The 26,270-nt window shown below is 43.0% G+C and overlaps 1 protein-coding gene across 1 annotated transcript in view; it reads right to left on the bottom strand.

Moving 5' to 3' along the window:
* NFE2L2 (NFE2 like bZIP transcription factor 2) overlaps positions 1-23,410 on the bottom strand; it is a 28,805-nt gene extending 5,395 nt beyond the window's left edge. The window contains exons 1-4 of the mRNA XM_054970701.1: positions 23,252-23,410; positions 2,111-2,374; positions 1,254-1,349; positions 755-946 (exon numbers count right to left, since the gene is read on the bottom strand). Coding sequence (XP_054826676.1) covers positions 755-946; positions 1,254-1,349; positions 2,111-2,374; positions 23,252-23,272 — 573 coding nt within the window. The 5' untranslated portion in view covers positions 23,273-23,410. The remainder of the gene's footprint in view (positions 1-754; positions 947-1,253; positions 1,350-2,110; positions 2,375-23,251) is intronic.
* Positions 23,411-26,270: the final 2,860 nt, after the last annotated feature.

Below are 26,270 nucleotides of genomic sequence, written 5' to 3' on the forward strand. Positions count from 1 at the left end.
TCTCTGGTTTCTCCTTGCCCTTCCTGGAATAACTGTGACAAAGGGGAAAATCATTTCTTCTTCTCATTAAAACTTTTTATTCTACCCCTACCACAAAGAAGCTCATGGTACGTGTTTCGTAAAAATTCTGTGAGAGTCACTGGGCAGATAACGCATGTGAGTGAGTGGCTGGCCCAACATTATCCAGAGAACATAATGGTTGACTCTCAGCGCCACCCACCTCACAGGGTGTTTTGTTGTGGGGATAATAATAACATACTTTGTAAACCGCTCTGAGTAGGCGTTAAGTCATTCTGAAGGGTGGTATATAAATCAAATTATTATAGTGCAGCACTCTAACCACTACGCTTCACTGGCTCTCTACATGTAATATTGATTAGTAAGCAAATACAAATGTCTGGACATTTTCAGTATGTTGCCTTCAATTTTGTCGATATAGATCTGACTATTTCATAGGAAGTCACTGGGTGAGCAGTTGCTGGGGGCGGGGGTCCCATATAAAGCTACCATCTACATATTCAAACTACTAGTCTATCTCAGTATTGTCTTTGTTAACTATCTGCTGCACTCAGGCAGAAAGAGGCCTTCAAATCCCTGCAACCTGATTTTTTTTTTTTAGCTGGAGAACTGAATCTTCAGATGTTACTCCTACCTCTCCATTGTCTAGGGACAGAAATGGCAGATGCTGGGTTTCCACTTTTTCAGTTCATCCACAATCCTTGAATATTCATTTGGCAGTGTCTGCCACTTTTACCTGCAGCTCTGGAATAGACAACAGTTCTTCCCAAACTTGTTCTATGTCTTGCAAGGCCTCAGTACCAGCTGTCTCTGGAATGGAAGACTGAAGGCCAGAGGATTCGTGTGACTGCATCTGATTAGCGTCAACAAAGTCTTGGTTGCTCTCCATCTTGGATGGTACCACTTGTTGAAATTCAGCCAAGGAAATCTGGAATGTTATCAGACAAACTTTATCATCTATGCTTTAACTTAGCAGTGTCATTCAGAAACTCTTGTTTAGGAAGTATATTCAGTAAATACAACCAAGTGCTGTCTTTTGTTTAGTGCATAGAATTGTGAAGATAGTTTCATGTGAACAGCAGCGTTGGTCTACATTGGAAGAGCGAGATTAAAAGACCAACCAGATTTCCAGGGTATAAGCTTTTGAGATTCAAGCTCCATCAGAATTATGAACAAAGGAAGGGACATTTTTTTACAAAGGGATAGTAATAAAAACAATTTGGCTAAAGTTTTACCTCATTGTCGTCTACAAATGAGAATGTTTCTGCCAAAAGCTGCATACAGTCGTCGAAGGACAAATCTTCTGCATCTTGTCTGGAAATATGGGTATTCTATATATGAAAGAGAAGGAACTTTTAACAATTAAATTAAGACTACTTGCAGATCTCAAGCAAATAGTATTTATTTGTCATTTATAGTCCGCCTTTCTCATGGAGACTCAAGGCGGATTACACAGTGTGAGATTAGCACAGTCAATATCAAGAACATTTCTATAAACAATGCCATGGTATGCACTAATATAGGTAGGGGCCCTGACCTGAATAGACAAGGGAGCCTGATCTCAGAAGCAAAGCAGGGTTGGCCTTGGTTAGTAATTGGAGGGGAGACCTCCCAACAAAGACCGGGGGTTCGGAGGCAGACGATGGCAAACTGCCTCTGTTAGTCTCATGCCATGAAAACTTCACCAAGGATCACCATACGTCAACTATGACTTGAGAGCAGGATTTCATTTTCAATACAGGGAGGGAGGGCTTCTAGGGTCTTTATCTGTATCTCATCTTTCAATGTTCACATATTCCAGGAGACTTTCATGAGGGATAGTTCCGTCAATGGCTATCAACTATGGGGATTAATGGAAACTCCAGGTTCAGATGTAGTAAATCTCTGCCAGTTGCTGAGGGACATGACACAGGAGGATATATTGGCCTCTGTGGGCCTTCTGACACATCTGATTAGACACTGTGGAGAACAGGATACTAGCCTAAAATGGACCATGGCTCTGATCCAACAGGGCTAATCTTTATGTACCATTCTTTCAAAAGAAGCAAAGAAGAGAGATGCTACACAATGAAAAGTAGATTGGTTTGTTTACCTGTGGATAGTTACTGGATATATCTGTGTTTCCTGGTTCAATGGCTTGAGCAGGCTGGATGGGAACAAATTCACCAGTTTCCTCATCCAACTTCAGTTGTGCTAGAAAAGCTTTTTCTTGTTCCTTCTGGAGCTGTTCTTGTCTCTCGCTTTCAAGTTTCTTCTGCTTCTCAAGCTCATATTCCTTTTGTCTCTGGCTGAAATCAAAAACTTCACGCCTTACTCCAAGATCTATATCTTGCCTCCAGAGAATGTCTATCAGATCCTGTATGTAGAAAAAAGAATAAATCAGATTATGGATGTTCAAGCTACCTCTGTAAAATCATTTTAAAACAAAAAACTGCTTATGAAAGCTAATTTAAATGGACCCATGAACGTGGCCAGTCCTGAGATGTTTTAAGACCTGAAGCTAGGGACAAAATGGCACTCTGGATGTTCTTGGTGACATGCTAATATAAAACTCATTAAATGAAAATAAAGTAGCCCCGTGGCGCAGAGTGGTAAGCGGCAGTACTGCAGCCCAACCTCTGCTCTCAACCTGAGTTCGATCCTGGCGGAAGCTGGGTTCAGATAGCCGGCTCAAGGTTGACTCAGCCTTCCATCCTTCCAAGGTCAGTAAAATGAGTACCCAGGATCCAGGGGGTAAAGTGTAGATGACTGGGGAAGGCAATGGCAAACCACCCCGTAAAAGGCTGCCAAGAAAACGTCGTGATGCGACATCCCCCCCCCCCGTGGGTCATTAATGACTCGGTGTTTGCACAGGGTTACCTTTACCTAAATGAAAATAGTTTGCAAATGGCATGGAACAGTTACAGATAAAACTATTACCAGTCCTATGATATGAGCGCATATACTTGGGATAAATCTGATTAAATTCAGTGCAGCTGTTTTATAAGAGAGCACCCATATGATTAGATAAGGTTGCACCAATAAACTGTAGCTGAGATGGGATCATACAATTCCATTACAAAGAATGTTCCAAAAATGCTCCTGCTAAAGTGTAATTAATAGGTGTTCACTGAATTTCCAACAAGCCAACTGTCTTTGAAACAGGTAGTCGCATTCATTGATTTGTAGAAATCAAATTTATTATCTCTGTTTAGTACTCATAAATGGTTTCTTGATTTTCAATGATTACTCATTCATTTAGAGGTTAATTTTTGAAAATCACAAAGCTGCTTCCAAAATTCACACATTCAGTGGTTTTTAGAGCTGAAATCGAGTATGAACAAAACCTAAAATCACAAGATATTCTTAGTTTAGAAATGTCTACTTATTTAAGATGATAAAAGTAACAATCCCAAGTAAACTGACATGATTCTACCCACAAGAGTGAATAGAATGTACAAAGCACTTGCTAATTTAATTCATAAGCCACCTTGACCCACTAGGAAAGGCAGGTTACAAATATTTAGTCATATAAACAGAGTTATCTGAATGTTTTTGTGGCATGTCCAGAATATTTTACTTGCATTTCAAGACCTTATTTCCATCTTGTAAGCACATGTTTGACTGTCTCCTGTTGAAAGCAATGGTGTTTTATCAGAGTTTTAAACGAAGCACAAATCTCACTTCAGTCCACTGGGCAACCTTGAAAAAATGTCATTCCATCTCAGGTGTTCCTCTCTAAACAAAAGGTGTTACGTACGTCACAAGGTGGTTCCAAGGATGAACAAGAGCAGTTTGTCCAAGCTCGGGGTAAATCAAACATGGTCCCACAAAGAAGCCAAAGCGTACACAGGAAGGGCAAGTTCTAAATGGCATTAGACCTTCAACAATCTGGCCTTTCCAAGTTAAATCATCAAACTGAAGGCCATGTTATGGATATTCTTGCCTTTTTCAAAACTGCACAAAGTAGCCCAGCATGCAAACTATCAAGAGGACCTTTACTTTTAAAATGTTTGTTATTTAGCATTTAAGCCATGTAATTCGCATACAGTGAGTGACACAAATGTGTTTGTATGTGGATATTTGCATGTTAACATTTACTATCTCATATTACTTTTGCAACATTCTGAAAATACCCATATTCCTCACTTTTCATGCACTACACCAAACTGAGAGCCAGTTTGGTGTAGTGGTTACAAGTGCGGGACTCTAATCTGGAGAACCAGGTTTGATTCCCCACTCCTCCACTTGAAGCCAGCTGGGTGACCTTGGGCTAGTCACAGTTCTCTGGAGCGCTCTCAGCGCCACCCACCTCACAGGGTGATTGTTGTTGTGGGGATAATAATGGCATACTTCGTAAACTGCTCTGAGTGGGTGTTAAGTCATCCTGAAGGGTGGTATATAAATCAAATGTTGTTATTATATTATCCACAAGAAAATGCCAATCATCATACCGAGATGACAGCAGGTTTTCAGATGTTCACTAAATGTATCGGAGATTGTCAGTACATAAACTGTGAAATCCTAAGCAGAGTTACTCCAGTCTAGACCCATTGATTTCAATGGGGTAAGACTGGAGAAAGGGCTGGCTCAAGTTATTTTGCTCTCCCAAGGATGTACAGATGCTGTCTATAGCCAAGAGCCTGTGCTGCAGTCCTCCTTAGGTGGACATCCTTCACCTCCCCCAACAGACACCAACCAAAGGCCAGGATGGAGGAGGAAGGCAGATCCCAGTGTGAAACTGCTAGCACTGTTGGAGTCCTCCATATACATGGGCAGTTCAGCATGGGTGATATAGCAAGTCTGGGAGGCAACAATGGGCCCAAGCTATGCCTGCCATCTCTTCACTCCAAGCAGCCAACTGGGTTGCTTGTGTGACCACAGCATTAGCGCATGAAGATAACCCAATGAAACGAACTGGCAGCAGGTTCATGACCAAAAAAACCAGGAATGACTTTTTTGCACTGTAAACTTACAGAACTTGCTACTATAAGGTATGATGATAGCTGCTTGCATGGATTCCTTTTAAAAGGATTACATTAATGGGTGGATAGCTCTATCACCATCTAGCAGCTGTGATAGCTAAATGACGTCTCTGTACTTGAAGGCTGCATACCCCTGAAGGCCAGAAAATCAGGACCAATCTACAAAACAATTATTCGATTGATGTGATGCTTATAAAATCACCAGAATCATATGGTTGGAAAGAGAATACTCAACCAGATGCACTTTTAGTCTGATGCAACAAGACCATTTTTATGTTCTTGCCTGTGAATTGGTACAGTTACCACATTTCAGACAGTCTCCGTAATTTCTAATTAAACTACCTTTAAATTTTCTTGGACTAAGATGCCAGATTACACCGTAATGGGCAACAATGAAGACGCTGAAGCATTTACTATGGCTGCCTGAAATAAGGGGTTGGTCCCTCCAGATTGGCAAGGTAAAATGAACTAATTAAGTCTGGCAGTAATAAGATACTGCAATATGGCAGGCCTTCATTAAGGGCCAGTACTTTACCAGCTGCTCACCCTCTTCTCTTGTGGCAGATTTGAAACGCCGTCTTCATCTCTGAGCATTTGCAATATGTTGTGGGGGGAAATGGCAGGATCTAGATTTTAGATCCCATTTCTTATTTCCAGGTTGCCATTATAATGGATTTCTCTGCTACTATTACTACAAGATCAGCCAACTCAGTGCCCCTCTGTAGTCCGCAAGATACTTGATCACTAAAGCTCTGCTCCAAGTATCTTGTGTTTAACTGCAGCAACAGAAGCTGATAGGAAATTTTAAAATCAAGCACCAAATGCCAGACAAGAAGCAATTTAATTTCAAATGGATGTATGTTACAGCAAAAGATCTGAATGTATCCTTTTTTTCCCTTTCAAAGTCTTATATGACTTGTTCGCATGCATGTTGTTCCACAAGCTGTCACAGCAGTAGAAAATAGTAACCAAGGCAATATATAGAAGAAGATGGAAGCACGAAACATCTCAACATTATGAACTATTGGGTTAGATCAGGGTCCCCGACCTTTTTGAGCCTCCAGGCGCTTTTGGAATTCTAACACAGCATGGTGGGTGCAACCACAAAATGGCTGCACAAAATGGCTGCCTCAGCGTCCTTCTGTCACAGAGTGAAGATCCTTGTGCTGTGGCGGCAACTGCACCATGCTCAGAATTCATCAGGTTGATGTGGGGCTATGCTCTTTTATTTTATGAAGCAGTATTTTTCTACAAACCGTGGAAATGATCTCTCTCTCCTGACTATACAGAAATCCCAATCTTGTCTACAAGCGGTCACCTTTTGTTGTAACAAGCAGTCAACCATGACGTTTGCTCTTAGGAGGAACAAGCTGGGGAGAGTCTGTGAGAATTTGTAGGGGCAGAAACAATTTGTAATCCCCAACCTCCCCCCGCCTTTCAGGATTCTGTAAACAGAGACTTGAACAGACTAATTTCCCCTTCTCCGTTCTTTCCTTTAACTTATTCTTAAGTGCTGTCAGTTCCATGCCTACTGGAGTGTACTCAGTTCTCTTCAAGCCATGTTATGGCTGTCTCCCACCCATTTGGTTAATTTACAGTGTCATACTTTCTGCTAGGGTTACCAGCCTCCAGGTGGTAGCTGGGGATCTCCCGGAATTACACCTTATGTCCAGGCAACAGAAACTAGTTCCCCTGGAGAAAATGGCTGCTCTGAAGGGTGAATTCTATGGCATTATACCCCACTGAGGCCCCTCCACTTCCCAAACTCTGCCCTCTCCAGGCTCCACCCCAAAATCTCCAGGAATTTCCCAACCTGGACCTGGCAACCCTACTTTCTGCTTACCCGGGAAGCTTGATGAGTATGTAGAAACCTCTGTCTAGACTGTAGGCCTGCTTTCGCTGCCTTCAGGATCATAACACAGACCAACCAATTTAATATGAGTTTAAGCACTGACTCCCCAGAGGGAGTTTTGCTTCTTGTTTTAAATAAAAAGCTATTTCATGCTGGTGTGTAGTGGTTAGAGTGTCACACAAAGATTTGGGAGACCCAGATACAGATCCCCACGCTACCATGGAAGCTTACTGGGTGACCTTAGACGGTCACTCTTAGCCTAACTTATTTCACAGGGTTGTTGTAAGGGTAAAATGGCGAATGATGAAAACCGTTTTGATCCCCACTGGGAAGAAAGGCAAGGTACAAATGAATCTAATAAATTTAAGTCCAGCTCATCACAGCCCAAAGGAAGTCCATGTAGGTATACTTGCTGCCTTCTTAATGTTCAAATGCTTTCTGGTTTGGCTCATTAGTTCTGTTCTGAGGAATGAATTCAGCAGCCTGTTTATGGGGGAATATCTTTCTCTGTTGCTCAGCTTAAAATTCATCGTGGCTTCCTTCAACTAGGAATTTTATTTTTTATTACACTTTTATCCCACCCTGCATCCAAGGCACTCTGGAAGAGGTACATGACGTGGCCTCCTCCATTTCATTCTCACAATACTGTGAAGCACGCTAAGGCTAATAGGGACTAGGCTTAGTGGGGGCTTGAACCTGGCTTTCTCTGAACTTGGTCTGGCACCCTAATTACTGCATCACATTGAATTGCAAGGGACCAGAAGGATCAGTCCTTTTTATATTTGAAGGGCTTCCTTCTCCAGTGAGGACAGGCACTGGCCCCATTCCTCGGTGTTGAGTGTGCCTAGGGCCACAACCTGAAGCTTGATGGTTTCTTTTTAAAAAAAAACAAACAAGAAGCCCGTGAAGCAGGGATGGGATACAAAACAGAGGTCTCGGGCACTCCATGTAAAGACCGTTTTCCCTCTGCCCCCAAATTTCATGACATACTTTCCTGTAAATGCCTCCCATTCTGTAATTTGTTCAACATCCACTGGCAGAGATTTTAAACACATTTAGGCCGCAGAATAGCTTTTGTTGTATGAATTGTATTTTAAAAATTCTAAAGATGGGGGTCGCTGCCTCACTTCTTTGTTTATCCTAATGCAAATATGTTTGCTAAAGAGCAATAAGAGTTAATAGTCAAACTTTACTATGCACACAGAGGGTTTCCCATAAAATGTATAACTGACTACCCAGATGGCAAATGCTGATATGTAAATCTAAAACATGAAATTTTCCATTGGGGTCCAGATGGCAGCTTAATGTGAATTGTTTAACATTTATGTTTATCTTATTAAAACTGCCTTTTATAAGTCAGGACTAAGCTAGCAATGTGGCTTGAAACAGGCTCTGGAAAAGCAAATCGGTAAATGAGTAAAAACACCACATGGTAGTCAGTGCTTAATTTCTGAAAAAGAAAAGAAGCCGTGAATGTGTGGGGAAATGCTGAGCTCGCTGAGAAGCTGTGTAATTTGCCCAGAAGCCTTGCTCTTTAATCTTGAAAGCAGCGGTGAAGCACAGACAGTCTGTGCATGCCCAGAGGAATTTATTGTGTTATAGATTCTAGGACTCAGGCTTGGTGCTGAAACCAGATTCCATGGCTGACTCCTAGCGCATATTAAGCCACAGTAGCCAATGAAAATGTCTCCTTTTTCTATCTATACCATAATGTGGCTTAGTTAGTTTTCTTGTATAATTATTCATGCTTTGATTTTTTTTGCAAAAACAAGAATATCTAGATCCAAATCTTGAATAAATTAACTAGTCAGAGGCTATAGTACTTACCTAATAACCAAATTATGTGCTAACATAGAAGTTTAGTTTGGACTGTCATCCATTATGACTCTTGATATGAGTCGGACCTTTAGGGTGCATCTAGCAAAGGAGCTGCTCGCAAGATAAACACCTCAGTTATAAACCTCCCTTAGCCAGAAAACTGAACTTTATATGTGTTGAAAGCACTCAGGCTATTTCCTTGGGCATTCCCCTGTCATGGATTTGCCAAAACTATTTCCGCTGACATAATGTGGGAACTTGTTGGAACTAAAAACAGAACAAAAGAGTTCTTGTGGAATAAGTCACATGACAGACCATTACACCATCTCTTTATTGGCAATAAATTGCATTTGAGGATGTGGTAAGAAGTGTTCTGAAAACCAGACCTGTGGGATGCAGTTAGGTACCATTTATTGATTTTGCATGGGATTATTGACACATGCAATTTAGCTTTGCCACAGATATAAACTGTAGCTGAAAGAAGCATTTTTGAAAAGTTTTTTACGTCTAAGGAAAATAAATGTGTGGAAAGCAATCTGCTTGGATTCTGATACACAAAGTATTTTTTGAAGGGGAAGGAAAACCTACTATTTTAAATGAATAAAATGGTGAGTGTGCCCGTAAAGTATCATTTTGTACCATATTCCAGGTAATTTAAAAATCAGGTTGGATCCAAATATGCATCTGAACGTGCACAAAGTGTATATGTAGGAAGGGTATCTACTATTCCCATGGATTTACTACTTGCTATGCAGTGCTAGCCTACTCTGGATCCCACACTATTTCTAAGGAATGGCTTTCTGAGGGGCACAGGGAGCACGCAGATCCATTACGCAAGAGAGCTCTCGCCTGCAAGTCTTAGGATCTAACCTAGTGGTTCCCAGCGTGGTGCCTGTGGCCACCATGGCACCCGCCAACACCTTTTCTGGCACCTGCCAAGTGTTTTTAGAAAGTGGACAAGTCCAGGTCCTTGCCCAGTAAAGCTTCTGATTGACCACTGGAGATTTAGTTGGCTGCGCAGGTTTTTAAAGCAGCTGTCGAGTGCATACAAGAGTCAAAGTTGGGAGAGAAGCAATTTGGAAATATGGCTGCTTAACTCTTTTAGTGTATCCTGGAACAGCAGAGTTGGAGGAGGGAAATTTTCCAGTAGTTTATTCCTGCCACCTCACAATTCTTTTATCTGTCCTATTTCTTAAGTGGATTCCATTGTATACTACTTATGTAAAATTCCTCTCTTCTTTCTTTTCCCTATTAAGTGTCTTGAACTACTCTAATAGATTTCCCCAAGTTTTCAGCCAGTCTTTGGGGAAAGGTGTCTGCCCCAGCCCCTAAACATACATGCCTACATCCAAATATCTGCAGAAACCCCAGCTGCTGTAGCATAGTGGCTAAGCGGTTGGGTTGCAAATCAGCAATGTGCAGGTTCGAGTCCCACTAGTGCCATGACCTGAGCAGGTGGCAGTGGGTAAGCCACTTCTCTCAGCCCCAGCTCCTCAGCTGTAATGTGGGGATAATATTAACGCTGACTTGTTCACCACTCTACGTGGGGCACTAATCTGTCTAGAAGAGCAGTAGGTAAGCGCAATTATTATAGGTTCACTTGTATATCTACAAGCTCCTCCGTTTGATCAGAAATCCTACTTTTTGCAGCACTCCCAACCACATGGAGGAGCCCATGCTTGTAGACGTGCAAGGGCTCGCTGAAGACATTCGGCTGAAGATATGCATGCCCCAGGGCAAAGTATCAGGCACACCCTTGTCCCTCTATTGCCATTCACCACATGAAAGTTGGAATGTCTAATCAGGACACCACTCCAACAAAGTAAAGCACTCAGCCATACACTCCAGCCAATCCAAAGCAACTTCCCCAAGGAGGCACAAGCCCTTAGGACAAGACCTGTCTCCAATGAGAGAGATTAGTCTACCCATGAGAGCAAGTTAGCACACCTTCTTCTAATAGGTGTGGCCTGGACCTTCGCTTTCAACGTGCCTTAGAGGCCTGCTGGAACAGGAAGATGTTGGCTGATCTTTCAAGGGCTTGCTATTCTCTTTCATAAGGATGTATCACCTTGATGTCTCTCTTGGCTTCTGGTACATTTACATAACCTATAAATTGTTACCTCTGTGTTGGTTATCACCCCAGTGAGTAAAGATGCTTGCCATGAGGTGGACTTGGGCTATAAAGGCAAGGAAATAGAGGGAAGTGAAGGTTGGGGTACAGAAAAGAGGGAAAAGGAAATGGAGAGGAAATGAACTCTAGTCAGGTTCGACAGAAGACACATAGTGAGTAGCAGGGATGGTCTGGCCATTTAAGTTTGTGGGGAAATTCCTTACAGCCTACTGCTTTGGAGGGCCACTGGCAAGCGGCAACAAGCAGAGCCAACCCCAGTAGCTCTGCCATCTCTGCAGAGGCCATTCAGCTCTGATCTAGGCAGCAGTGCCAATGGTGTGTGTGGGGGGGGGAGGCGGCAACAAGTACTACTAGGCAGGTCTAACTTGTGTGGCCGTGGAGTGCTGGTTCATCACACTGTAGGGACCACTTCACTGGCTGGCTCCTAGGCCATTTTAACTTTCTGCCCTGGTGGGCAGCAGAGATGACATATTTCAAAGACTGTCACAAATGACTGCAAAAGAATGCAAGCGGCTTAAAAATAAGAGCCAAATCTTAATGCCTTAAAGCTGAAACCATTCTAATTTCAAACACCTTTTGTCTCCCTAACACCCTGGCTTCTAAATTTGAAGGGTTGCTCAGAGTTGCTGTAGTTCACTCTCAGAGGCCCAAGACCCAGGAAAACAGGATAGGTCCCTCAAGGCAGGTAGACCCCAAATTACTAAGTTCAGCTATCTACTGGACCTTTTCTACCTCTCCCTTGTTTGGGTCGCGCGCGCGTGCGCGCGCGCGTGTGTTTAAAGTGAGAATACAAGAGCCCACTACACCAGAAGTTCAACGTGATCACAAGATGGAAACTGCAAACTGTCTTTTATGCACTCGCATTATAACTCATGGTGTCATATGGTAAAACTACTGTTATAGATTGCAAACCAGACAGTAACTGAGTTTTAGAAGGGAATTGTACCTTATTAATAGAAAGCAACCCTTACAAAGTGATCCATTAATCACTTATTCTCTTCAATAATTCAGAGGAGTTAGCCGTGTTAGACTGTAGTAGCAAAATCAAAAAGAGTCCAGTAGCAGTCTTAAAGGTGCTACTGGACTCCTTTTGATTTCTCTTCAATAAAACACTAGTTATGAGACCAGACAGCAGTCATATTGCTTGGATCTTTCCAAAACTTAGAAGCCGGTGAGATTTTTTTAGAACCAGTGTGTCCTATCTTCTGCAGCAATCCATGTACCAGCTATCAGTTGTGGAGTGTAGTTTGTTCTAAAAGAGTCTGCATTCTCTGTCGCTTTGACTGGGTGTATTCATAGCTGCTGACCCCATTAATAAGAAAACCAGAAGAACAAGGAAATGTTTGAAATGTCTGCATGGCATATATGTATATACCTCTGTGACTCCCCTACCTGTTTTCGAATGTGTAAACCTTTCCTTAAGACCTTGGTTACAACAAGCCACTCTACTATCCACATAACATCTCTAGAACAGAAGATCTAGATGCTTTCCAAGTCTTGAGCAGTGATTCAGCTTTGCAAAAGTTGTACAAACAAGCACTTCTGAAACCACTTGTGCACTTATATATACTCTAGGATCATTTTTAGAAAGTGAACCTAAATTTTACATCAGGTGCAGCGCCAACAAGATCAAACTGCTAGAGCTGCAAGTTAGTATTCTGCAAACTATAAGTTTGGTGTAGTGGTTAAGAGCGGCAGGACTCTAATCTGGAGAGCCAGGTTTGATCCCCCAGTCCTCCACTTGAAGCCAGCTGGGTGACCTTGGGTCAGTCACAGCTTCTTGGAGCTCTCTCAGCCCCACTCACCTCACAGGGTAATGCTCTGAGTGGGCATTAAGTTGTCCTGAAGGGCAGTATATAAATTGAATGTTGTTGTTGTTGTTATTCAATAAAGAATAAAAACCCTTTAGTATTTAACCATTTTTAAAATAAAAATTAGTTGCTAATCTGCCCTGGCAATAATATTGTTATTAACTTTTAGAAATGACAATTCTAATGATATTAATTCATCTAAAGAAATTCACTGGAACCAAACATTGTGATTAGATAGCTCTACTATATGCTGTCCAGCCTTGGTCCTCCTCACTTGTTTATATATAACCTTCCACATCCTTAAGGTGCTCTTCAAAGGGGCTTCAAAAACCGGTGAACCCAGCCTGACTAGAGACAACAGTTGAACCAGTGTTTATTCCAACTATGGTTCTATCAGTGCACTCTTCTAAAAACTATTCCTCCTCCAGCCATGCATGTTGGGCTGCATCCCTCAAGCTGATTGTGTGATACAATGCTAAGCAAGAAGTGTGAGATTTCCTCACAACTGTCATTCCTCTGGACAATGCAGCCCGCATTGATTCTGCAAGATCTAGTCTTCTATGTGGACTAGTGGCAACCTGTGGCATAGATGCTGGCATCTGCCCTCACATAGCTGTCAGATATCAAGCATCCCAAATCAGTGTGCATGAAAGCAAGAGGAAACCTTCACTTCCATCAGCAGAACAGATCCACAAGAACAAAGAAGGCCATGTGCAGACTGGAAGCTTCCATCGGGACTGGGAAAGTCCCTATCAGACACCTGATGGTCAGAAGGGATTGGTGCACAGGGCAAGAATTAGAATTCTGCCACATATATTGGAATGGTGCAGCTAGATTCCTCCCCCCTGCCTGTAACTGGAAGCTTGTTTTAAGCTTCTTGTAATAAACTCTCATGCTAATGTCTTTACACTGTATATTATGTAAATGTCACTTGCCTGACTTCAGATTGCCTTTAGTGACAGCTGTCAGAAATAGTAACACAAAGCAGTCTGAAGATGGAATAAAATAGTTCAAAATCTGAGCACATTTGAAACAAGTAATCCAAACAGCTGCAGAAAAAGAAGGAAGCTTCATAAAGAGATAAACAACCACTCTTTTCAGACTCATCTGAGCATACGGTAGCCCTAACCAGCCCCAACTAGGACTAAAAATGGCATTACTTCAGCATATAGATGCAGAAAGAAAGAAAAAATCTTGTGTAAATCAGAAGAAAGTTAACAACATTAGATATGGATACAAGCCTTACAATCCGATTCTATGCATAGTTAGGTGCACCTAACCCCACTGAATCAATGGACTCTGGCACACCCAACTCCATGCAAGATGGTTCTGTTAATCTGCCGGATGAAGGCCATTTGGCAAAGCACTGGGATATAATTTCCAACTAAGTGGACAAACAAATTGCTTTAAAATGGGGATCAAGATCAGAGTATATCGCAAGTACAAACACAATGGGAAAGAATCCAAGGTGGTGAGACAATAATTAAGCCAATATCACATACCTGCATTTGTTTATCTAAATCTCCAATCCTATGCACAGCTGCACCATTCTAAACTCAGTGGGCTAAGAAGCGGGGAAATTCGGTGTAGGATTGCACTTGTAAAAATAACACTTGGGTGCAGATTTTTAATATCTCATTTCTGCCAATTGTTTTATTTTGGTTTTAGCAAAATGTAAGCAACCGAGGCAAGACTTGGAAGATCAAAATCATGGAAGAGCGGGCTGAGTAAGGAGAAAGGGAGAATGGCTGGCTGGAGGGGAACATGAAAAATGACAGTGGGGAGGCACAAAATGTTATGCACTGCTCAAGTCTCCTGCTGCTTTCTAGCTTTCAAACTTGCATTTAGTTTTAGAAAACTTTAAATCGGGTAATGTGGTTTGGATACCTAAGGATTGCAGCAGTACTTAATGAGTACCCTTCAAACTCTGAAGGGTATGCGAGTTGTATCACATAATGCATTTTTCCATACGCATTACGTGTTATTTCTTGTTAGTTACTAGCCAATATAACTGCTTATCTTATTAAAACAAGCATGCAATAAAGCTATTAAGTTGAGCAACTGTGATTTCTCAGCTATCAGAGCCTCAAATTTCCCAGGTCTGGCAGATTTCCCCCTTTTTTTTTTTTAAGGCCAACTCTTGCTTTTCTTTGCTATAAAACTGGTTGGGTATATAAGCAGTAGAAGAAGCCTTTCCAAAAACTGTTAATCTTGCTGTATGTTTAATGTCTTCTGCCTCTAATGTATACACTTCCCTTTGGGCAGAGTCTGACACTTTCCAAACAGGTTTTAGACACAAGACTGAAAAAATCTTAAAATATAGTGATTCCAGGTCCTTAGAAAGTGTCCTAACACAAAGGAATAGGTTGCTTTGGAATGGAATGCAATAATTGGGGCCAAAACAAAGTTTAACAGGGCTGTTAATCTGTGTTCTACTTTTCATTTTGGCTGGAATTCAAAACACACCTAAAGCAGATTAATGTTTAATTTGCACCACTGGAGGGCTGCTCAGACCTGTGCCAGCTTAAAATTGTTACCAATGACAGAACCAGTGAAGGAGTGCACAAGAGGATCTCTAACTATGTGCCCATAAGAGGGAGCAATCCTAAGCAGTAAGCCCTATTCTATTCAATGGAGCTGACTCCAAAAAAGTGTTATTAAGATTTCAGTCCAGACGTCCAGTTTGCACAGCTACGCATGTGCCTATAGTAGGGCTCGACAAATCCCAGGCCCCATGGAGCCTAGAAATTTCATTGTGGCACCCAGCATTTTGAGCAATGATTTTATTGTAGTGTCTCTCAGCAATCTTTATCATTTCACATCAGAATATTTTTTATAGCCCGGAGGGCAGCCTCTCTCTACGATGTTAATTCCCAGGCAGGAACATATGGGAGAAGACGGTCCTTCAGATACCACAGTACCAAGCAATGTGGGGCTTTAAAGGTCAAAATAAACACCCCGAATTGTACTTGGGAGTGGACTGATAGCCAGTGTCATTGCTGTAATATTGGGTCACAATCTCCCAATAGCCGGCCCCAACCTATCGGGGTAAAAAAGCCCTCCCGAATAATTTAGTTTTGCATATTTTGTTGAAAGCCAAGAGAGTGGGAGCCCTCCTAAGCCTCATCAGGCAAGCCATACAATAAGGTGGGGGCCACAACAGAGAACATGTGTATATGGACAGCTGTTTTTGCCCATTCTCAGATCAGCAAAGCCGCCAATGGCAAAGTATAGGAAGAGAGGCAGATCTTGTAGATATGAGGGACTAAGTTTATGAATGTGATAGCCAAACCCTTGAACTGAGCCCAGTAACTGATGGGTAGCCAGTGGATTGACTGCAGAATGGAAGTAATATGCCTTCTCCACCTAGCTCCTGATCATAACTGAGCTGCAGCATTCTGCACCAACTGGTGTCTCCAAGTTGACTTTGAGGGAAGACCTATGTAGAGTGCATTACCGTCTCAAAGTTACCATAGGGTGGATCCAGGGGGCCAGACTGGCTGTGTCAAGGAAGGGACCATCTTCCAGGCTAGACTGAGTCTAGAAGCTAGAAATGCTAGAAGGTATTTTTTGCAGTTGCATTAACTTGTTTCTCTAGCAGCAGTGCTAAATCATATAGAAGTAGGTTATAACCGCGTCTACAAAGGTGAAACGAACCCCATCTAAAGTGGGGAATGCAGTGTCCTTCAAGATCTCTGCCTTCCCAACCAGCATCACTTCCATCTTGTTTGTGTTCCGTTTCAATGTGTTCACTTTCATCCATTTGACCGCAACCATCAAGCAACAATTTAAAATCTCTACTGCACTACCAGTAGATGAGATCTAGTGCTGAGTGTCATCTGCCTATTGATGACATCCAGTTACAAACGTTCTCGCCTAAGGGTTGAATAACATGTGATAAGATTGCACTCAGTGGAACCCTGCAAGATAATTCCAACGGTGAAGACAGCTGGTCTCCAGGATCAACCCTTTAAGTCTGTTCCAGGAGTAACAACTTTAAATGAGTCCGAGGCACATCCTGTGATACCTGCTTCCTGCCTCCAAACGCCTTAGCAGACATGATCTCCGGTATCAAAGGCTGCAGATAGATCCAGGATCAGCAACAAAGAAGAGTGGTCTTTGTCTAAATTCAGATGTAGGTCATCAACTAAAGCCACCAGAGCCGTCTCCATCCTATAAGCCAGCCTAAAACCAGACTGAAAAGGGTATAGAGCACAAGAGTGCTCCAAGAATACCTGGAGTTGGCATGCTACAGCTCTCACAGTCGTTTTACCTAGAAAGGGCAGATTAGAGACTGGGCAGCAATTGGCCACATCATTTTGGTCTAGGGATGAATTTTAAAGTAGTGGGCAAATAACCTCTCTTTGAGGGGTCAAAGGAAGATGCCTTGAGTTAGTTGCTGATTTATGATCAACATCAAGGCTTCATTCATGTGGCCCTTACGTGATTTTAGCAGCTAGGGCAGGCAAAGATCTAGTGCAAAAGTAGTGGCCTTCACAGATGCCAGGATCTTGTCAATGTCCATCACAGTAACTGGGTCAAAGTGGTCCATAAGTGGACCAGATAGTGCATTAAGCAATTCTTCCACTTCGCCTATATTACAACTGACATCCAGATCAGAGCATATTTGTGCTATTTTATCAGCAACATATACAATTATGCATTCATCACTCTGTTTAGTTATTTTTAAACCTGCAAAACTGCCCCAGGGATGGGGCAAGAGGCAGTGGAAGCCACTTCTACAGTAAACCAGCAGAGACAATTTCTCTTAAACTTAATCCTGCATGGAAAAGGGTACATTTGCCTATAGTGCAGTGAGCAAGGTTCCACATCAGCCTTATGATTTGTATACACCTGCATTGGAGAACAAGATCTAGTCGCAAGATGTGACTATCTACAGAAAAGTTATGGCTCATTCAATACGTATAGCTTACAATTTGCACTCATGGTGTCTTTACTTTTAAGATACAGATCTTTTAATCTCAACAGGCATAACAGATCCACATTTGTGCATCTAGTATCTTCACTGTCCATTTTGTAACAAGGGTCAAGTGAGCTATGGCCCAGAAAAGCTCAAGTTACAACAGATCTTTTGGCCTTTTCAAGTACCACATGATTCTTGGTTGTTTCTACAACAGCAGCTCAAACAGCCAGACTTTAGATTTACAGTACAATCCTAAACACTGTTATTCCAGTCTGAGCCCACTGATTTAAGATTGCACTGTTAGGTTTTATTCACTACACAGCGGGGACCAGTTCTGATTTGCTAAACCATACCATCATACAAGTTGACTGTCGGTGTAACACTTACCTGGGTGTAAGCCTCATATAGTGGGACTTACTTCACACTAAACATGCATAGAATTGTACTGTGAAGATGTCAGAGTGAAATCCTAATGCCAATTTTAAAAAAAAGAACTTGGAAAGTTATGCAACTTTCAAAAGATCGTTTCACTTCCCTATTATATCGTCTTCTGACAGTTTTATATTTCTGTTTCTAGAAAGAAACTTTATATGCTAAGATTTCTAGTTGTAAAAGACATTTTTCCACCCAACATGCAAGTCAGTTTTAAATAGTTATCTATAACTAGTGTATTTTTGTTTCAGAGACTGTACTCTGAAAGGCTCATTCCAAAAAAAAGGCGAGGGGAAGAGCGGGAAGTGATTGCACAACTCCAAGCTTCTTGCAAGCCCTGAAGTTTGCACGCTAAAGAACAAAAAGGGCCCTTTTAGGGAAACCATGACAGACAACTGCCACATTTCATTTCATCCGAAAGGGAAAATGCTTTTCAGTAGCACAGTGCAATAAACCATTATTCACATCTGCAGTTTTATATTCTCAAACCAGCAGAAAAGTGTACAGTTTTTCTGAACACATTAGCACATTTCATTTATGCAGTCGAGAGATCCTAATTTGTATTAATTAAACTATTTCTAGGTGGGCCTTGAAAGTAGGAAAAAAACATGAGACAGCTCTTGACAAGTTTGTTTTGGTGCTATTCCATCATGACTTACAAGTCATTGGGAGATAAGACGTTGGGGGGGGGGGCAGGAATTAAAGTTGTTACCCCGAAGATAATTATTTTTTCCCTCATCTCCAACTTGGCAAAACAGATCACGACGATTTCAGTGTTTCAGATGGAAGATGAGAACCTGGCTTTGCTAAAGCCGCTATGCGTTATGTGCCATGAGCCAAGATTTAACTCTCAGTAGTATAAAAACTAAATGCACACCCTTCGGCACTGAATATCTAGTGTCCTAGTGCTATGGGCCCTTCTATTATAAAAGCTACCGCTGAGTTATTTGCTTTCTTTCCTGTGATTTGAAACACACGTTCATTTAGGTCACTTACACCTACAAGCTCACACCTGAAACCTGTATCTGCCTGCAAGGCTTATGCAACAGCACAGCGGAGTCAGCCTAATGTCTTGTTTTGCAACCTAATATAGGAAAGTTTACTCAGACATAATCATTTGAAATGTAGAGCTGGAGGAGAGTTTTGCAGATACCATGGACGGCCCAAAAGATACATAAATGGGTTCTGGATCAAATCAAGCCTGAATTCTCCCTAGAAGCTAAAATGACAAAACTGAGACTATTGTACTTTGGTCATATTATGAGAAGACAAGATTCTCTGGAGAAGTCAATAATGCTAGGAAAGTGAAAGGCAGTAGGAAAAAAGGAAAACCTGGAACAAGATGGCTTGACTCAATAAAGAAGCCACGTCCTCCCGTTTGCAAGATCTGAGCAAGTCTGTTAACTATAGGACGTTTTGGAGGTCTTTCATTCATAGGGTCACAATAGGTCAGAGGCAACTTGATGGCATATAAACACACACACAGAAATAAACTTCGTTATGTTCAGTGGGGCTGACCCAGGTAAGTGTGCTCAGAGCAGCAGCCTCAGTGCTGAAGTTAGCACACCTTAGCCTAAGCAGCTGTGTGCTGACTCTACGTAGATAGCCGCCCCTGCTCATAGTGCTGAGTTTCTTTTTGCATCCCTGCCAGTTACTCCTTGGCTATCTAGCTTGGTTACCATACACAGAGTGGCATGAGAGCCAGTGTGGTGTAGTGGTTAGCATATTGGATTAAGCTCTCGGACAGCCAGGTTAGAATCCCCACCTTGCACCTTGGAAGATTACTGGGTGACCTTGGGCCAGATACACCCTCTCAGCCTGACCTACCTCAGTGGATTGTTGTGAGGATAAAATAGAGGAGAGGAGAACAATGAAAGCCACCTCGGATCCTTGCTAGGGTGAAAGCCGAGGTATAAAGGAAGTAAATAAATAATAAGCTCTAGATGACCAGTTGCAAAGGACAGGACTTTTGCACTTTTGTGGAGGAGAGGGACTGTCAGCAGCGAAAGCTTTTCTTTCAGTATTTATTTACTTCATTTACTCTATGTAAGATGGCTTACATCATTCTCCTCTCCTCCATTCTACCCTCACATCAACCCTGTGAGGTAGACTAGGCTCAAAGCATGTGTCTGGTCCCAGGTCACTCAGCAAGTTTCTATAGCGGAGTGGAGAATCAAACCTGGCTCTCCAATATCCTAGTCCAACTTTCTAGCCACAACACTATACAGGAACTCACACTATTGTACAACTGCTTCAGAAACTGGCACCCTTTACTCCTCTTTCATCCGGGCACTCTACAAGAACCTGCGGTTCGGTAATCCTCCTCCATGGAGATGAACTGATGGCATACAAAATTGCAAGTCCTCTTCAAGGTCAAGCAAGCCAGGTTAACACATTTGCTATCATACACCAAATCTTCTTTAACTAAAAAGGTCACCCAAAGCAGAACCTTTAGGTGTACTAGCCCATGATATATATATATATTTTTTGCAAGAGTAACATAACAGAAAATACTGACATCTGTGTTCAACCTTAATGAAAATAAAAAGTTTGCAAGGCCCACCTGAAGTTTTTAGGCTGGCACAACACTTACATGCTTTACCACAGGTGGCCGTCTAAAAGCAATGTGCCAATTAAACAGCTGCTTTTCCCCTCTATCCTGGGCACAGAATTGACTTCCCACACATACAGAAAGAACAGGTTGTGATATTAACTTCTGCCTGTATAGCACCCCAGTTAGAGAAGCCTTGGGGAATTTCTCATTCACCTCCACTCCATAATAGCAAACAGCGGCAAACGTGCAGTTTATTAAACAAGTGTGTCAATCCTTTGCCCATACTGCTTCACTCTCTAATTTATTACCAACGTTTACTTATGCAACACCAACCCCTGAGACACAGTGGTAGAATGAGGGAGAGGGGAAAATAGTGATTATGAAAGAGTAGTCAGGAGATGCAAGGGGATTTTTGTGCCTTGACCTCCAAGAGTTTATGGGGCAGTTCTGTGGTGTACCAAGAAACATTCTCCAAGGCTGCAAGCATACCATTTCTTGTGTTCGTCAAAGCCATAGCAAAACTCCTCTCTTATCACAACACTAAATGCTCCACCGACTCTGTTAACAACAAAAATACAGCCTAGAGAAGTATGAACTGAGTGTCGCCTCAGGTAACAGCCTACATTTGATCAGATTATAGAATCGTATGAGAAAGAGCCAGATTGCTGCTTGTGCTGGGACTGAAAGATATTATTCAGATCTAAACCTGGTACAACCTGACCCCGGGAACGAAGAAGGAAACAATCCACAAAGTATGTGCCTATGGAGAGTGAAGAAAGACATGTAAGCACAATCCTCCTCTCACCTTACATCAGCAGGCGGAGATTTGTAGATAGGGGATACATTTCTAAAGTTTTCAGGTAGCTTTCAATGCATTTATTCTATTCAAGTCCACTTTTTTCTTTATGTGTGATATTCAGCACTATGCATACAAATTCAAGTCCGATCGTCAGATTTACATAAACAAGTACGTTAGTGAAAAGCAGCTTAAGGATTCCTTTTCAGAGGCATGGCAAGTCTATGCATATTGCTAGAAGTTACTCAGAAACATGGGCCCTAGCAGCACACCTTATATAACTTCTCTCTCTCACACACACACACACACAACCAGATTCATAAGGCCATCCACTGAATTTAGCAACAAGACACGAGTACTATGGCCCAGATTGGTTTCCTGACCCATTTCACCACAAAATGAATTTATTCAGCAGTTCACAAGCGGCAATGTACACTTTTTTCGACACCTATATTAAGCTACCCTAACAACCCAATTATTGCAGCACCAGAACTCTTACACACGTCTTACTTGATCAAAGTTGGCCAAAATGGGGGGCTTTTCTTGCTCTCCAACCTTTTCCTTCCCCCATAAACCTCTCCTCCCCAATATTCCCCAAGGCATCCAGTCCAACCTCTATTTCCAGGACCTTTCCAAAGAAATAGAAAGGAGGACACAAGACTTTGAGGAAACCATTATCGGCCACCCTGTGATCTGGCCTCAAACTTGTGTGGCAGATTCATGACTATTAGAAAGGAACAGCACCCTGCACACACTCAGAAGTTCACAGGGAGAGGGCTGAACTGGGATTTATTCGAAGTCATACCCTCCCCCCCTCCCACACACACACTTCGAACTGGCGTTTATGATTTTATACATTGTGACTATCTTAACAAAACCTGTTGCTCCCTACCCATTTTATAGGTGATAAAATGGGCAGGGAGCATAACTAGTGAATGGTATCTTTGTTTCCACAGATAAGATTTGAATTTTGCCTAACTGCATTTCACTCTGTATTTCCTGCATTTCATGACCCCTTGACATTGCTGGTTTTTTGTTTTGTAACACCTGGTGTGGTAGCGTTCTGGCAGACCCTGGTTCAAATTCTCTACTCTTCCTTGGAAGTTGTTTGGAGATCCTGGGCCATTTAGTCTCTCCCTCTCTCAGCCTGATCTACCTCACAAAGTTGTTGTGAGAGCAAAACGTAGGGAAGATGACTGACCTACAATTCCTCGAGTTTCTTGGAGGGATAAAAATGCACCAAGTAAACAGTGAGGACCCACTCAAAAATAGTGCCCACTCTGAAGTGACCCCTCTGAAGAAAGTAGACACTCATGCTTATGGGGGCAGCTAGCATCTTGTTTCGGCTTCTAAGGGGCCACAAGACTGCTAGTTTCCATACTCTCAGAAGCACCACTGAGTTTTTAATCACTATAACTGAAACCATGAGCTTCGCGCTTGAGGGGCTGAAGATGGGGCCGCCAGCTCCAGGTTGGGGAATTCTTGGAGATTTGGCGGTGGAGCCTGGGCGGGCAGAGATCTCCACGGGGTATAATGCCACGGAAGTCCACCCTCCAAAGCAGCCATTTTCGCCAGAGGAATTGATATCCGTGCCCTGGAGATCGGTTCTCAATCCGGGGAGGGGGGGGGTCCTCCAGTCACCGCCCCTCGCAGCAACTCGCGCGCGTCCAACCGTCCCCTTAGCATCCCTCTCCCGCAGCGCCAGTGACTCAGCGCGCCTGACTGCATGACATCACAAAGGGACAGGGACGAAACCGCGCACTTATCGGCAAGGGGGGGTGGAGCTTCTCTTCCTCGCCCCGCCCCTCGAGCCCAGTCCCGAAGAACGCGGCGCGTGCAAGGGGCGTGCCCTCGCTTCTCCCCCGCCCCTCAGTCTGGGGGCGGCCGAAGGGACGAGGAGGGGGCGCTGCCCTCCGCTACGAGGCGGCAGGTGGGCGCCGACGGGTCTCACCTGCGCCATTTCCACCTCCATGGTGCGTTGCTGGCGGCCCCGCTCGCTTCTTCGGCGCCCAGACGGAGATCCCGAGTTGTGCTGCCGCTCCCTCCGTGCTTCCCGGCCCCTCTGCTCCTCCGACGCGCTGCCCTGCCGGGAAACAGCTGGCCGCCTACCCTGCCGCGCTCCGCCTCTTCCCAGTCACTGGACTCCGAGGAGGAGGAGGAAGAGGGCGGAGAGGAGGCCTCTTTTTCCCCCTTCTCGAGGGAGGGGAGCCCTGCCGGGCCGGCACGCAGTTGCTAAAACAAAACAGAACTCTCCTCCTCCGCAGACTTTCACTGCCCGCTGCTCGTCCTCTTTCATCTTCCTCGTACCTGAAGAAGGGCGCTGCGGCTCTGGAAAGCTTACCCCCCTAAAAATCTTGTTGGTCTCTAAGGCGCCAATGGTCCTGCTGTTCTACCGCAGACCAACACGGCTCTCCCCCCTCCCGCCCCCAACTATCTTCTCAGTAAAAGGCGAAACTAAATGGGAGACTTGGAGCGCCTTCGACGCTGCCATTTTTTATTACGAAGTTGCCTCATAAGATTTATTTAGGATTCTCCCCACCTTCCCTTAGGTGATGCTTATAGAGGTTGCTCATAAAACAAAGATGGTTAAGAGCAGAATTTTGAATTTCTCGGTTATGGGTGTTAGCTCTTAGTTTTGCTGAGTAAATTATAATAATTGCGCTGATACACTGCTCTTCTAAACAGATTGGTTTCCCGGAGAGACTTATGCAAGGCTGCTTGTTGGGCTCATAATAATAGCGCTTATATACCACTTTTTTAGACAGATTGGTGTCCTACTCAAGAGCTGTGAACAAAGTCTATATTATTCTCACAGTACAGCTGGGGCTGAGAGGAGTGGTTTGTGGAAGGCCACCTGTTGAGTTCATGGCAGTAGTAGGATTCGAACCAGTAGAGTGCTGATTCATAACCCAACCACTTAATTCTTATGCTAGAGCAATTCAAATTCAAATTTATTAGTCAAATGGCCAGCAAGAAAAAGATCACATTGCTAGAGCCATTATGGATGTTGCTGTTACATCAACAGCCTCTACATTTTTCTTGTTTACATTGGAATTTTGCATAAGTGTTTGTCCCACTGTACTTGGTGTGTTTCATGGCCCTTGGATGATGCTGTTCACAACTATTTTGCTTTCTAAGCAAGTTTGAAACAAAAAGTAAATATATATATTATGTGCACGTGTGCTTAGTGAGGTCTTCCTACATGCATCTGATGAACTGGCTTCTTTATGCAAGAATGAAAATTTGTTAGTCTTTAGGGTGTCAATAGACTCTTGTTTAGTTTTGCTGCAACAAACTAACATGGCTACTACTCATGTGGAATTACTAGAGGCAGTCACTCTTGGCTACCTTGAAAAAGATATGAGGATCAAGCTGGAATGTAGACTTATGCCCGGAATGTGTGTAGCAGCTTTTATTCCCTAGCGCAGTGTTCAAAGGAGTCATTGCATAACAAACAGACTTAGAAGCCCTTGGCAGTCAAGATTTAAACAAACATTTCACTTTGCTTGGTCAGTTAATCCAGATTCCATAGGAATCAATTTATTGTTTTGTAATTTTGCAGGCTGGGCCCCCTCTCATTTTTTGTGAAGAGTATAATATAGTGCTAGTTGCTGAAATGATGAAGAACTGTTCCCTGTCAGCAGCAGAGAGTTAGGAAACCCCCAGCTGTTGTCCTGGGACAGTGAGCAAACCTAAGCAGGTCTACTCAGAAGTAAACTCCATTTTATTCAGTGGGGCTTACGCTCAAGAAAGTGTCCTTAGGATTGCAGGCTTACTTTTTGAACCATCTTGAGACACTGAAGTTATGAAATGGCATTATGGGTAAATAATATGAGGTAATTTAAATATGGATCCAAGATGTCCCCCAAAGTCTTGTATCTCCTGTATGCAAGTGATAATATGAATTAGTTGGTCTTTAGCCACTTGACATATTACACTAATGTAGTTAACAGAGTCTAGTTCGTGGGGAGCCCTTCGTGGGGAGGGCGGAATAGAAATCCAAAGAAAATAAATATTTTAATGTTAACAGAGTCAGTGCACATCTAATGACAGGCATTTTAATTAGTTACTGAATGTGTGGAATGTGATTCATAGTTCCAGATTATCTCATTAAAGACTTGTAGGTATGCTGTGGGACAAAAGACATAGGCTGTTACTGCTATCACAATATTGGTATATGCACGCACGCTTCCTTGAGGGGTGCGAAGACAAAGCGGCTAGCACTTACTCGGGTTGGTTCCCTTTGGAGAAGAGAGCATGGGAGACGTACAGCATTTTTGAGCGATTTGCTTTATTTACAAATATACAAATACGGATGGAAGCACAGAAACCATCGTGTAGTGCAGCCGATCCCCCACCCGGTATCACATCCTTAGAGAGATTGTGCTTGGAGAACGATTTGGTGTAGTGGTTAAGAGCAGTGGGACTCTAGAGAACTGGGTTTGATTCCCCACTCCTCCACTTGAAGCCAACTGGGGAACCTTTGGTCAGTCACAGCTCTCGAGCTCTCTCGCCCGCACCCATCTCACTGTGTTCGTTGTGGGGATAACAACATACTCTGAGTGGGCGTTAAGTTCTTCTGTTATTGTACCCGCCTCTGGTGCTTTGGCCCAGCTGTAGCGGTTTGCTTCCTCTCTGTCTCCTGCCTTGAGTTTCCTTATCACACAGATGCCCACCTGCACCTCCCTCTGGCTACGCAGGAGCAAACCTCTTCCACTCCTGATAGGCCCTTCTACAAAACCCATTTCCCGACACTCAAGATCCATAGGAAGAGACATATATCACAGTTCAGATGCAAAACACATTGTCATTCCCTTAGTCATGAGCTCTGGTTCCTGTAAGCATGCCACTCGAAGCCCATACAGTGGAACCATTTGCAAATCCGAAGCTTGTAACACTACTTCCCCCCCCCTCCTTTTCCTGGTCTTGTCCATGACATCCTGAATGGAACGTGTCATAAAAAAAACATA

This window comes from Eublepharis macularius, chromosome 2 (assembly GCF_028583425.1).
Source record: "Eublepharis macularius isolate TG4126 chromosome 2, MPM_Emac_v1.0, whole genome shotgun sequence".
Lineage (NCBI taxonomy): Eukaryota > Metazoa > Chordata > Lepidosauria > Squamata > Eublepharidae > Eublepharis > Eublepharis macularius.